Raw genomic sequence first — 13,641 nt, forward strand, 5'->3', positions numbered from 1 at the left:
TTGTATGCAGACTTAACTATAAAATCCAGCGTTATATCCGCAGCAAATAATCCATTTATTGGGTCTTATCTACAACATTAACATCCATCAGCAGCAAGTTTTACATCTGCATCATAAAAATGTTCTGAATTAACGTCAACCCTTCCTAGATACTGCAAATTAATGTCATTATTTTTGCTGTATGCAACACATACATACACACATTCGTTTTATTCTACATTTTGTTTGCAATGTATGTTCCAATATAATGCTTTCAACATCTAAATAGACTAATGCCGATGGTCATGGAAAGTTGAAATAAAGTAATAAATATTCTATATACTTTCACCAAAGAGATGTAGATCATCAACACTTATGATACAGATATATAGTAAGGTAGAAGACTGAAAGTTTAAATATTCTGAGGAAATTAAATTGAGACACAATTAAATTATCTAAACACAGCAGTGTTTAGATAAGGAAATATTCAGATGAAATTACAAGGATTTTTTGAGGTTTTCCATATAGTGAAGACTCTTAGGCAATGAGATCACATCATCATCACTCCTTTTGAACACTGTCACATTGACTACTCCTCACTACAATGCATTTAAAATTTCTGATTAGGAACAACTTTGTGCCAGAGGGAGATGAAATGATACAACTTTCCAGCTTGAATCTGTACTTCAAAAATGCTGGGCATGTTCTTGGTTTAATGCTGAAGACTAGAATTACACTAAATTCCTCCTACATTATCTCTATATAAAGTATTTAGGTGGCTCAGCTGAGAAAATAATTTTCTTGCTTTATGAATGTGATACCTCAGTATCTCCCCTACTGAGATGGGTTGACAAATCAGAGCCAAGGAATCAACAGTTCTACTTAAAAAGTTGTAACACAGTCATTCTACAACACTGCACTTTATTATCAATCCCCTGTATAACATATACTCCAGAATAAAACACAAGTATCTCTATCAGAAAAACAATACGTCACAAAGGCTACTTTTCACTAAATGTTCCTGCAGTCCCTTTCAATTTCAGGAAATGTTTTTATCCCAACTTTCTTTTCAAATTGGTTTGGCCATCAATCAGACCTTCATTAAGTATGATGCAACTCATAAGCTTCTGAAAGTTTTCAGATGTAAGGTTATATTTCTTCCTTTATGCACATTAGTTTCTTTAAAATAGGGAATTTCACTGAAAAATATCATGGTGTAGCACAATTAGGAATATACTTAATCCCCATTTGATTGATGAAAAAAGTTGTAAAACTTTCATAACCATAGTATTAATAAGGGCTTCATGTCCTTCAATTTTATATTGTATCATAAAATTACAGTGTTTTTTCTGATGTATGAAGTGGACATAAACTAGTCTTGTAGTATTCCATGACACTCCTTGTAGAACTATAAATACAATTCCCTTTCATTTACAGAATTTCAATAAAAGCATAGAGTTCCTGTATCTACAGAAAAGATACGTATTTTCACATCTTATGTTGTTGCTCAAAATTACACATTTATGTCTGAGGAACTACTAAGTATTTCAAGCAAGTCCCAGAAAAGTCTGAAAATGCTTCCCAAAAGATGAAATATTCAGTAAGTTAGATTTTATTAAATCTCAGTGTCCTAAATTAGATTTTATTAAATCTCAATGTCCTATATATTGCAGAACAGATTGTAAAACGATTAGACTGCAGCTGGCATATTCTTAAATGAATGATTTCCAGAAGAACACTATTTACTGTTATGATCTTCAGTCACTGACACTGTAAAATTGTTTGAATTATTTAAAAGAAGACTTTTTAAAGTGCTTTAAACACATTTGATTATTTGCATTTTTTTCACATATGAGGTTAAGATTTAGGAAGAAAATATATTTCTTTTCAAAAAGTTCAGTACAAAGAGTAATATAACAACTTTAAAAAAAAAAAACAAAATCAATAATGCATGATTGAATGTGCAGAGCTATCTGTGATCAAAGCAACATGTTATCATGATCAACGGCTACAGTATTAATCAGTGTTAACATTACCTTTATAAAAAGGTACTCTTGTAACATTAAAACAATACTTGGTTTAGAAAATGAGCTCCCCAATTTCACCTTTTTAGCTGAACATTTACATTTTTAACAGCAAATCTTCCCTTCTCCATGCCTAAAGCAGATCAGAACATTCCACTCCAAACAAAGCTTCGGCTTGCTGTGTCCTTCCACCCACAGATGAACAGAGCACTTGTCATACTCCTGGTCTGCTACAGAGTCTGGCCATGAATCCAGAATAGAAATTTCTGAGACTGGACAGCCTTGCCCTAAAATTCTGGTGGGAAATACTAATTTATAGAATCTTGCTCACTTAAGGAAATCAATATGAGCATTTTTAAAGTTCTGGGCTCTGTATTTACTACAGATCCACAACCCTCTAGACTAGTGTTCTCAAAGCAGTGAATCATCAGTTCCCCCATGAACTCATTATGATTTCTTTTAATGAAGAACCCAGCTCATGTAGGCTTGAACATGCATTGAACACCCAGCCTGGAGGAAGGCACTAAGCACCCCACAAGTGCGAGCCTCAACACCATTATCGAGTCTGATAATGACTGAGCTGAGGGAGATCCACGAGAGAAAACTACAGCCACACAGTACTACTCTAGTTACTGCTATAGACTGTAATAGATAGACAGCCACTATCTAGAATATTAAAGGATAAGTAGAGGGAATGTAGCTTTTTGAGGAAAATAATGAAAGAAAGGAAGAAAAAAAAAAGCTCTACTGGACCAACAGTATATGGACATAAACGTTATTTTACAGCTGAAAGGACCTCCATGTGCTACATGTACTTTAGAACATAATGGATACGAATGACATTATGCATTAAAAACTTAAATTACATTGTCTATAGTAAAAATGAGTAGGAAAAATCATTACAGAAGCAAAGTAGGTTGGATAATTGATGCAAAAAGCTCACTCTACAAGCTACAAGTCTTCTACTTGTTTTACTTTATTATCAAGTGTGCAAATATAAAGCTTTTCAACTTTTATCTATCATGGCCAGGATTTTTGCAAAAGTACAGGGATTCAACTAACTAATTACAATGAAGCCAACATTTCAACATACCCGTCAGCCTTTGGCAGATCTAGGTCTAGAGATTTTGTACTATAGAAATTAATAATAATAATAATAAATCTATGTTACTACGTTTAAATCTAGAAACTAAACATTGAATGCACCAGGCTGTAAAGATAGAATTTGTGGGCAGATTATCATCATAATACTGATTTCATACATCATTGCACAGACATTTACATTTTACATTTTAAAAAAGCTACTGGGAAAAGCTACTGTCACCATGTTACAAGGGGAAGTCTCAGACATGGTTCTAAATCAAAAATAGTTTTCAGCATCATTACAAGCTTTTTCAATTTACCCTTCATTTTCATTTAGCAAATAAGATGTGTTTGGTTACCTTAAAACATAAAATTTACATGTCTTATAACATAATGCAGTTTACGTTACTGTGTAATTTATGTGTTTGCATTGTATGTGCTTATACGTCTTTTGTTTAATTAAACAGCAGCAATTTCAATATGATTTGAATGCAGAAGTGTCAGTGTGACAGAAGGCTGGTCAGTAGTTAGTCAAATTAATCACAAAATACTTTTACTCACATTCAGAAACTGTGAACTAGTGAGGAGGGAGAATTCTAGATAGACCAAAATTACAGCATGTGCACGTTCTTTCCGACGGGTTATTGTTCCTTCATTCACCTGGATTTAGTGGTGAGAGCGTATGTGCATATCCATCTGTGTGCATAACAAAGCAAGCACCTGTTCCAAACATCGAGTAAGTGCACACTAATACATTTACAGCTCTCCACAGGGCCTGTGCTGAAAAGTTCACATTTATTGGAATTTTAAGCATTACTTAAAACAGATTGTTTTCACCTCTGCTTCAATGCTCTTTCCACCCTGTAGAAGACACATGGGTGAGATCTATTGTTAGCTTTAACATCTTTTTAAAAAAGTGAAAGAGTCAAATCCTGCCTACCCTGACTTAACGAAAGAATCTGAATCACTGCTGCTATAGAGGACAGGATCACACAGCTCCAGCCTTGTTGCATCCTGAATTTTAATTGCTACATTATTACTTAACCTGAAAATGCTAATATTTGGGGGCAGGGTGTTAAACTGCAAACAGCAGGAAGTGCAATGGAAAATTATTCAATGAGAAACATGGTTAATAACTTCTCTGACTTTTGCATGAACATAGTATTAAAATTTCTGTTAACATCAGGAATTTAAGAATGACCCCTCTGAGCAAATATGCTTAATCAGGGTCTGTCAGTATAATTTTATACCAATTGCCACTGTTTGTTGTTCACTCTGGTTTCAGGTACACACACATGTCATAGTCCCATGAAATCCCTTTATGAAAAAATAATTTCTTTCCTTACTCAGTCCTTGCTCTCTGCAGACACCCAGCTGAGAATGGCTCCAGCTTCTCTGGTGTGATCACGCAATCTCTGAGCAAACATGGTACATTAACATCTTTATTAATATTACTTTTCACTATGAGTAACAATTGCAGATGCCTTAAGGAGCATAATGCAGCTGTACAAACACATGTAAGAGGCACTGAAATGAAAAGGTCCGTGTCATGCATCTCCAATGACAAAGATAAGCAATAAAAAGGCAACTACTTTGATCAGCTTCTGGTCATCAAAAAGAACTGTGATTGGCTTAGGATACCCCTCCAAAATTTCAAACTCTCTTCCCACATGCTGGCTCCCATGCACTTTTTCCAATTGAAATGTAGAAAGCGATTAGCCTTTGGGAATGGTGTGAGTTCTGTCACCTTTAGTACCACTGTTGCTATCAAACAATATGTCTATGATTATTATGATTATTATATTATGAGTCTATGATTAACCTTCCATTCATACTAGAATATACCTGTGTGTAAAAAAACACACACATTCAGATTAAAACTATATGTATAATAACAGCTGAACAAAGTTAACTACTGCTATGTGAAAGAAAAATACACTCATTGCAAGATACACGAACGGAGACTTCTGGAAGCAGTCATACTATAAGTTACACTCTAATCAAAAAATTATACTGTTTCCTATTTCAAGTTTCCTGTCATGCGGTATAACTTGGGAGGACATTTTAAATTTGGCAGCCTTCAGTTTTGACATAAATATGCAACTAATAGACACAGAATTTTGTCACTGTCTGCAGCTTTTGAGTCCTTCCAGTTCAGGCAGGTGAAGTGCCCTGAAATACGATTTCCCTCTGCCACACTGATGGATTTTCATCAGATTTCATCTCCAAGAGCATTTACAAATAAATTTCAATTTCATTTCTCATCTTGAGAGACTATGGAAACAACATTTCTGGGTGGGGTTGTTTTCGTATCACAAAGACCAAACTAACAGCGGTTGTTTTGCCAGCTGGTGATTATTCTGCTTTGTTTGTTGTTCTAAATAAACATATAGCACTTCTCAAATATCAGCCTGAAATACAAGTTAAAAGCCTCCTCAAAATATTTATACTAAAGCAAATTCATACAGGCAATGAAGCCATTATGTAATAGGAGAGTCACAAAGACTTAAAATTAACAGAATTCAGATCTTGTTTATTAAAAAGAACCAATGCTGCATACAGAGGAATAGAAAAGAGATAAGTACATATAAAATAAAGAAGCTTTAAAGGAAACAGTGTGATTTACACCCAAAAGGGATCTAGGCAACAGAAGTAAAATCTGAAATACACAAAACCACAATTCGGCCCTCAGGTACCTCCAGGGGTTACCTGAAGTTCATACATAGCTACCTTTTTGATGTGGAATTTCTGCACATGCCACAAGGCAGCAGAATGTTTCCAGGCTGGGCAGAGTGGTGCATACCTTTACATGACTCAATCTTAGCCATTCTCTGGAGTGATGGAATTGTGTCCTTCTTATTGTGTCAACCCACAGGCAATCCAGACGGGCTGGTTATTTCAGGGCTGATAATGGGAAAACGTGCTGAGAAATGTAATGTGCTGGTACCATTGTTAGGACCCTTACCTCTTAAAAAATAAAAAGTAATTCAGTGGGTAGGGCACTTGTACAGTTCAGATCCCTCCTTTGTATGAGGATTTTGAAGCCTTGGACTCCCAGCCCCAAAAGAAGTGCTCTACCAGACTGCCTGGTGGTCTGATGAGAGCGCACTGGCAACTCACCTGGTAGAACTGGCTCCATTACTCTGCATGTTGTCATTTAGTATCAAGCCACGAACTCCCCAGCCTGAAAGGAGGAATTTCTAGTTAATTTGTTTCAATAAATTTGCCATTACTTTCTATGAAGTATAAAGTATGGTTTCAGACCTTCTCCTGCATTCTGTATTGAAAAGTGAACATTAATGTGTATGGATTCACCATCATTGGACACTTTTAATATTCAGCTGGACAGGGTGCTGGGCCATCTTGTCTAGACCGTGCTTTTGCCAAGAAAGTTTGGACCAGATGATCCTTGAGTCCCTTCCAACTTGGTATTCTATGATTCTATGTGTTATTCTGGCTTTCTGAATCTTCTGAAGAACAAGTACCTACTTTGAATGTTGTGGACCTTGTGGATTACTATAAAGCTCAGCGTTACCAAAAATAAGCCTAAATTAATGCAAATGAAACTCTACACTAGGAATGTTCCACTTGTATAGAAACAGTAGGGCTCTGTCATGAAAAATCCCACAGACGTCCTAAGCCTGAAGCAGCAGCAATTGGCACGGACATGATGGCGGTTGTACAATATGCACCTTCCAGTACTGGAATTAGCCTGGAGATTTATCTGTTATCCTTACCTGTAGATGGCAGAGCTATAGGGGGAGAAAGATGAAGAATAATCCTTACTCACAATGGAGAATTTTTTCTTCTTCCTCAGTTGTATAGGCCAGCTGTGGAATTCCTCCCTGATCTTAGGGATCAGCCACTCTTTCTTGTACCCTGACAAACATTCCGAGATCCCCCGGCCTCCCTCTGCTCCCACTGCCATCATGACACACACAAGGTTGCTGACAGGTTGCTTTCACTTCTATTCAGCTACAAATAATCTCTCTTCCATTTTCAAACCTGAACCCTAGCCCGCTGTAGCTTGTGGTGGCTGTGGTCAGCTTCATTCCCTTTCCGAAGCACACATGGTTTGCATTAAATAACAATGATGCTTAATACTGATTTCAGAAAAGTGCTACTTTTTTAGCTGATGGTGTCTGTTCCAAGGGCTTTAAGGTAATTCTTCTCTATAATTAGTGTAGTCCCTGAAATTATAGGTTACACACTGTAAACTACTCAGAAAATATGTTCTCCCACTATTAAGTTTAATCCTCAGAAAACAAATGTGTTCATGTAGCTGGTAAATCACTAACATGTTTAAGCCCCTCTTTGTAATGGGACAAATAAATAAAGGGCTAGTTATTGTTCTGCTGTTCTTCAATACACCTGACAAGCATTCTCTGTATCCCATAGAGAAAATCAAAAGAGATTTGACTTCGGAGATTCAGAGAGAGAGGTATGAAATATATAGAACGGGCAGTGTTATCCGTCAGTGACAATCATAAAGCTTCATGAATATGTAAGCCATTCAGTTTTAAGACTATTGAGGTTCATATTTGGTTTTGCATATTCACAGCCTGCAAGTTCCTAGCTGGGTACATTTTCATTCAAAAATTATTTTTCCAAATAAAAACCAAACACAATAAGTACTAAAAGGTTTCAGTTATTACCGATTAATTGAGTCTGACTCTCCTAAGGTCTCAGTGGAGTGCCTGGATTATTTGCATAATTAACTTTTGATATCCATATTGTTTAAGGATTTGCTGTGTAACTTGAACTCTATTAGAAAGTAAAACTGTTTTGTTAGGAGTGTGTATGAAATAAAATAACAAACAATAAAACGAAAGAATAAAATAATCCTATGGAATTTCATCAGCTGAGGAGTTATGAGTCTCGCACAAAGCAAGGTTAAGTATAATCTCTAATTTGTGGATACAGAAGCTGAACCAGAAGACAAGGAAACTTCCCCTCTCCAATTCCAGAGCAGGGGCAACTTGCATCTTTTGCAATTATGCAAAAACCTATAAATCTTCTCAGTTTCACTGACAGATGATACATCACATTAAGATACCACCATCCCAATTCAGAGAGCAAAAAAGCAAGCGTGCACAGCACCGACACCTTGAAACACAACTGCCAGCATGCTAATGAATGTTGCTTATTGAGTCAGTGGCAGAACTGCATGGAGAGACCTTATGCCACGACACCCATGGGAAGCCAGCTAATATGGAGTAGGTAATTCTGTGCTAGGTAGTTCTTATACAATCTGTTCTTTATAGTTCATGACTTAGAAAAGAAACAAACCAGCTGTACATGAAGCTAGCCTATAGACACTGTAGTTGTCATTTTCTTTTGCTCCTTCCCAAAATGTGTTTTAACCTGCAGGTCTTTCTTACAGACACAAACACACACACACATACACACAACCTCATATTGAGAACAAACTGTTACCAAGAACTATTCGAGCAGCACTTGTAGCCCTGAAACTTTAGGCAAGGACTTACATGTGTTCAGTTAATACATGGCAAACATTACTTCTAATATGACAGGAATTGTATATGCTGCATAAAATGAGCCACGTAAGTGCATATTCACAAGACCAAGTACCAGATGGTAAAACCAGATTGTCCTCTTCCTTCACATTTCCATAGCATCTAATATAGCAGAGCTTTGTCTCCAAGCAAGGTATTTAAGAGTGAATGGAATACAAATTAAGTAAATGATTAAACAAACACAAGGTAAATGCTAAATTTCAAGAAGGACTTTACAGAAGACTATATAAAAATAAATCCAAAAAAATCCAAATAAAATATTAAGCTCAATGTATTTTTCAATTGTTTTTCATGTTAATAAAAGCTAGTAAACGTCTTGAGCCAAAACAAAATAACAGAACAAGTAAAACCTCTCCTAGCTGTACACATAAATTTTACTAGAGAAGATTTTACAGCAGAATAAGTAGATATACCCCTGATGTACAATTAGTCCAACAGGCTTTAAAAACCTGCTGCTGAAATCCCAAGAGTTTGTAGTAAAATAGGTGATTTATGACTTCTGCTTTCCGACAGATGCTAAAAATTGATTTGTTCAGCACAAGTCTCATGGTGGAAAAAAAAATCAATTATCGATTTCAGTGAATGAAGCAGTTTGGTAAAGATTCATGAGCTTTATATATAATGATCTAAAAATCAAAGTTGTGTGAATGAGGATCCACTGCCTTAACTATCCTTCATACACTGAATGATGCCATTTGATACTTATTTAGTGGTTTTAATATTCTGGGAAAGAGTAGTTACTTCAAAGATTGCACTGCTGGGAACAATGCCATATAAATCAGCACAGCCCACTGCATTGTCATCCTGGGATGGACTGCACCAAGTTTAAGGGTGGAATTTTAGATCCCAGTGCCTCTATGCCGCTTCAGAGTGAAAAACGCATGTGGGTTGGCCAGTCACTTGGTCTGCCTTCCTTACACCACTGCCAGGTACTTTTGCTTTAGTAATATGGAAAACATGCGATTTCCCAATAGCAATGTGTGCAATACCACAGGCAATGCAATTTTGAATTATCCCCGTTTGTAAGTACCATGGTGCTCCAGGGTTGAAATAACCCATGAGAGTTCCCTTGAGTTGTCATTAACAGGGAAACCTCTGCCTCCACAGTGGTTTGCAGGCATGCAAGACAGTACCCTGCTCTGAAGGATCTTCTTATGTAAACTGTTCTCATTTGGAAATGTGAAATTTTTTGTGTCCAATAGCATCATATGAAAAAATATTTAAAAGAAAAATGTGGAATATAAGAATATAAATTCAGTGTAATTGCTTTTAGATATTCAGTGATCTCCAGGGTACTGATGAAGATAAGAGTGGCTCAAATGATGTTGTTAGTTTTTATTCTCACTGGCTCACAGACGTAGTGCCACACAGAGTGAAAGCCCGTTTCTACCCTGCTTATCACGTACAATCAGTAACCAGGTTTGGTCTCCAGCACCTTTTAGTTACAACTGCCAGGCAAAATCTCAAGGCATTGAGGCTGCACAGATGAAGTGCAAACTTTGCATCAAGACAGTGGAGTCAAGGGCCATAACTTGGACTTAATCACAATTCAGAGTAATTTAAGCCAGAAACTAAAACAGATTTTGAACAATCTGACTGACTTATCTGTTTCTAAAATGAATGCATTTGCCTGAAATACATTAAAACACACAGCAGGTCTCCAGATCTATATAAATTATTCATACAATAACGGATACACCACAGTCAACACACTATTTACACAGAAAAATCTTTGAGTCTTTCCAGATCTGAATCTTCCAGGCAAACAACTTCAGTTAATTTTGTCTGTAAAAGAGAAACAAGGTTTATCTTACTACTACTGCAAAGGAATCTCTCTGTAAAGACATTTCAGACCATCTTTCCTCTAACAGCTAAATATTTATATGCAATGTATCTTTCATGTAACTATTTAGAGGTTCTTCACAGGCAGAAATGAAGAAAACCATCTAAAAACTGTTCTTTGTGACTAAGGTTTGGGATGAGAAAGATGTGGAAGGGAAGAAAAACAAAAGACATCTCTAAAGTATCAAAATAGCCTGCAAGCATTCACTCTTTGTGGGTCTTTATCCACCTACAGTACCTGTTTCATACAAGATAACTGACTACTGCAATCCCTCGTTAAAGCCATCCCTTTAATTCAGGCTTTCTTTCTCCCATTTTTAGAACCCTTAGACAGGCTTGAGTGGCAGTCTAAGCAGATCATGTTCAATAGGTTCCGTCATTTGTAATATTTCCTCAATAAGTACTTGAGTTGCAACTGGTGTCATCCTTTCACGACCTTGCTTGGCAACAGAGAGATCTCCCCAGAACAGATTTCTTGTATTTCTTGTTTTGTTTTCTTCTACTTATAAAATGCAAAGCTCCATGCAGATTTCAATGGGTACAAAATTTCCTGCCTAAACTCAGAATGACCTTTCTACATGCTGATAATCACAGTCGGAATAAACTGGACACTGCCCATCATAACTTTTTTTTTTAAATTAGTCGTTACCTTTGAACTACAGTCCTATAATTAAAAAAAAAAAAATTCTCAATTTCTCATCCAAACCAGAAGTAATCCTTAAAAAATGTTGGTGTTTTTGTTTCATCCATTCACATCTTCTCTGGGGGAAGAACGGCTCAACAAGCAAATCAGAACAGAGTCTTGCTGTTTCTGTGTTACGAAAATGCTCTATGAATATATCATTATACATTGCCCTAGAAATACACTTGCAGAACAATCATGCTACTGTCGTAGCTTTTCAGAAGCCCACAGGTTATTAAAAAAGAGAATCTTATGAGTGAAGCTGTTTGGGTGCATATTTAACTGCCTATAAAATGCAATATTAAAAATCTGTCTGTTTTTTCTAACTGGTACCACCATTATGACCTTGGGCCACTTAGACTGTCTCTGTTTCCACATTATATTGTCCCTGAAATAATTCTAATATCATGGAAACATAAAAATTGAGTAACTGCTTTAATATCAGTAGATTTGGTGCTGCTTCTCTGGGTATGCACCTAAGTTTTAAGATGGAAATAGAGGGTGCTAGATTTTGATCCAAATACATACCTGAAATTCAGCATTGTTTTCCTCAGAATGGGAGTTCTAACTTTCTATTCTATGATGGACAAATAGCTTTTGTTGGTTTTATGAAATCAGATGTTATAAAAATACAGTCCTCTTTCATCAAGCACAGTTTCCTTACTGAGAGGCCAAAGGCACAACAACTTGTGTCCCCCTGCTGGGGGGCGGGTGTGTGTGTCACATGCATAATTATCATGCCTCTAATTATCTGGTTTGTATCTCCAATTACAGTCAGACTTGGCAGGTACAGCTCCACCACCCCACTGGAGCTCATTTACCCCAACATGCATAAGCAGGAACAAGCACACAGTCTTTCCATTTGTATCCCAGTTGCAGCACATCTGTTCTCAACAGTGCTAGATTCATGAAATTTAGTAGGAAATTTTATGAACAGCCTCATTGATAATGACTAAGCAAGGAATTTTGCAAGGAAGAACTATCACAGTCACCTGCAAGTGTATGTGTGGGGAGGAGATGATCTTGTATAAGTCCAAGGAATAGATATACCAAACATAAATGTATTTGATACTGTACATAATAGGATAAACTTGTGTAAAACTGCCCTTGATATTGCTCTGTTATTGCTATGATTTTCCAGGCAATAACACAAAGTGAAACAGATAATATTTCTTTTATATTATTACTTTTAGTGTTAAATTCAGTTTTTTTCTTCTATTTATCAAAGTAGTATACTCTTCTTTCAAATAGAATGAGTAAGATAAATAATTTAGTCAGAACCTTACTTAGAAAAAAAAAGTATCACATTGGGTTAGGTTCGTTTTACCTTTTCTATCTTAATCCTATCTTTTCCCCATGCGGTTTCCTACCATAACTTGTAAAGTTCAGAAATTTGAAATTCAGGCTGTTTTAGCCACCAAAAATTCAAACCTGTCAATCAGAAATTACTAATGATAGAAAACTCTATAAATATTATTGGAAGACTTTGAGCAGATACATTACCCAAAAGGTAATACTTATGGGAGATCTGACACTGCTCAATCAAGGGTTTGAAAACCTAATCTTTCATAAATGAAGTTTCATATAAATTAAAATAACTCCATATAAAAGTTGGCAAAGAATGGGTCAGTGCTACCTGCAGCAGCAGTGCACTGAAGGAGGTGTTGGAAGCTGTCCAGATTGCACAACAATCTGTCTCAGTCTGCAGTTTCCAACAAATGATTGTGAGCTGCTCTGGTGTGCAGACAAGGTGCCTTTCATACCTATCATCAAAATCTCCACAAAGTTTTAACTGGTGAGCAAAGAGAAAGTTTTATTCAAAAACAGGCTTGCTCAGGCTGGTCAGCTAAACAATTTTACCTTTTGTGCAGGCTCACTGCTTTATCAAAGCTCAGGAAGAAAATAATATAAAATTCAATGCCTACTTGATGCTCAAATTATTTAAATTTCAACATACAAAAGATAAGTTTTAAAATGAGAACTCCCTACATTTAACAAAGAATTAAGGATTGGTTCAAAGCTCCTAGAAACCTGAGGCTTGAATGACCAATCTCACAGGGAGTTAATTAGACACTGCAAAGGTAAATATAGACCCAGGATCTTACTATTCAAGGCAAGCATTCCAATTAGAAGAGTTTAATGTATTTAACTGCCAGCCCAGCAAGTTCAGAGTGGGGCTTTTTTTGTATCTACAGTAGATATTACGTAGGCAACATCAAAACCATTTGTAGGGGACAGATATGGGTCTACAAAAGCTCCCCACAGAGGTACCCCATTATGTGTATTTGAGCAGAGGCCACTCTACTAAAACATATTCCTCACTTTCTGCAGACATGCTGATGGATGGGCGTAAAAGGATGGAGAAATGCAGTGGTAGTAGATATTCATTGTTTCCACTGGATCCTTTAGTGGACAATACAGATCCCTTAAGGTTGTGCTGACAAAACCTACACAGCCAACGGTGGCACATAACATCTGTGGAGATTCAGAGTTT

The 13,641-nt window shown here is 36.4% G+C and overlaps 1 protein-coding gene across 1 annotated transcript in view; it reads right to left on the reverse strand.

Annotated features, from left to right (window-relative positions):
* Positions 1 to 5,918: 5,918 nt before the first annotated feature.
* Positions 5,919 to 13,641, reverse strand: part of RSL24D1 (ribosomal L24 domain containing 1) — an 88,950-nt gene continuing 81,227 nt past the window's right edge. The window contains exons 9-10 of the mRNA XM_054214668.1: positions 6,207 to 6,270; positions 5,919 to 5,990 (exon numbers count right to left, since the gene is read on the reverse strand). Coding sequence (XP_054070643.1) covers positions 5,951 to 5,990; positions 6,207 to 6,270 — 104 coding nt within the window. The 3' untranslated portion in view covers positions 5,919 to 5,950. The remainder of the gene's footprint in view (positions 5,991 to 6,206; positions 6,271 to 13,641) is intronic.

The sequence above is a fragment of the Rissa tridactyla genome, chromosome 9 (assembly GCF_028500815.1).
Source record: "Rissa tridactyla isolate bRisTri1 chromosome 9, bRisTri1.patW.cur.20221130, whole genome shotgun sequence".
NCBI lineage: Eukaryota > Metazoa > Chordata > Aves > Charadriiformes > Laridae > Rissa > Rissa tridactyla.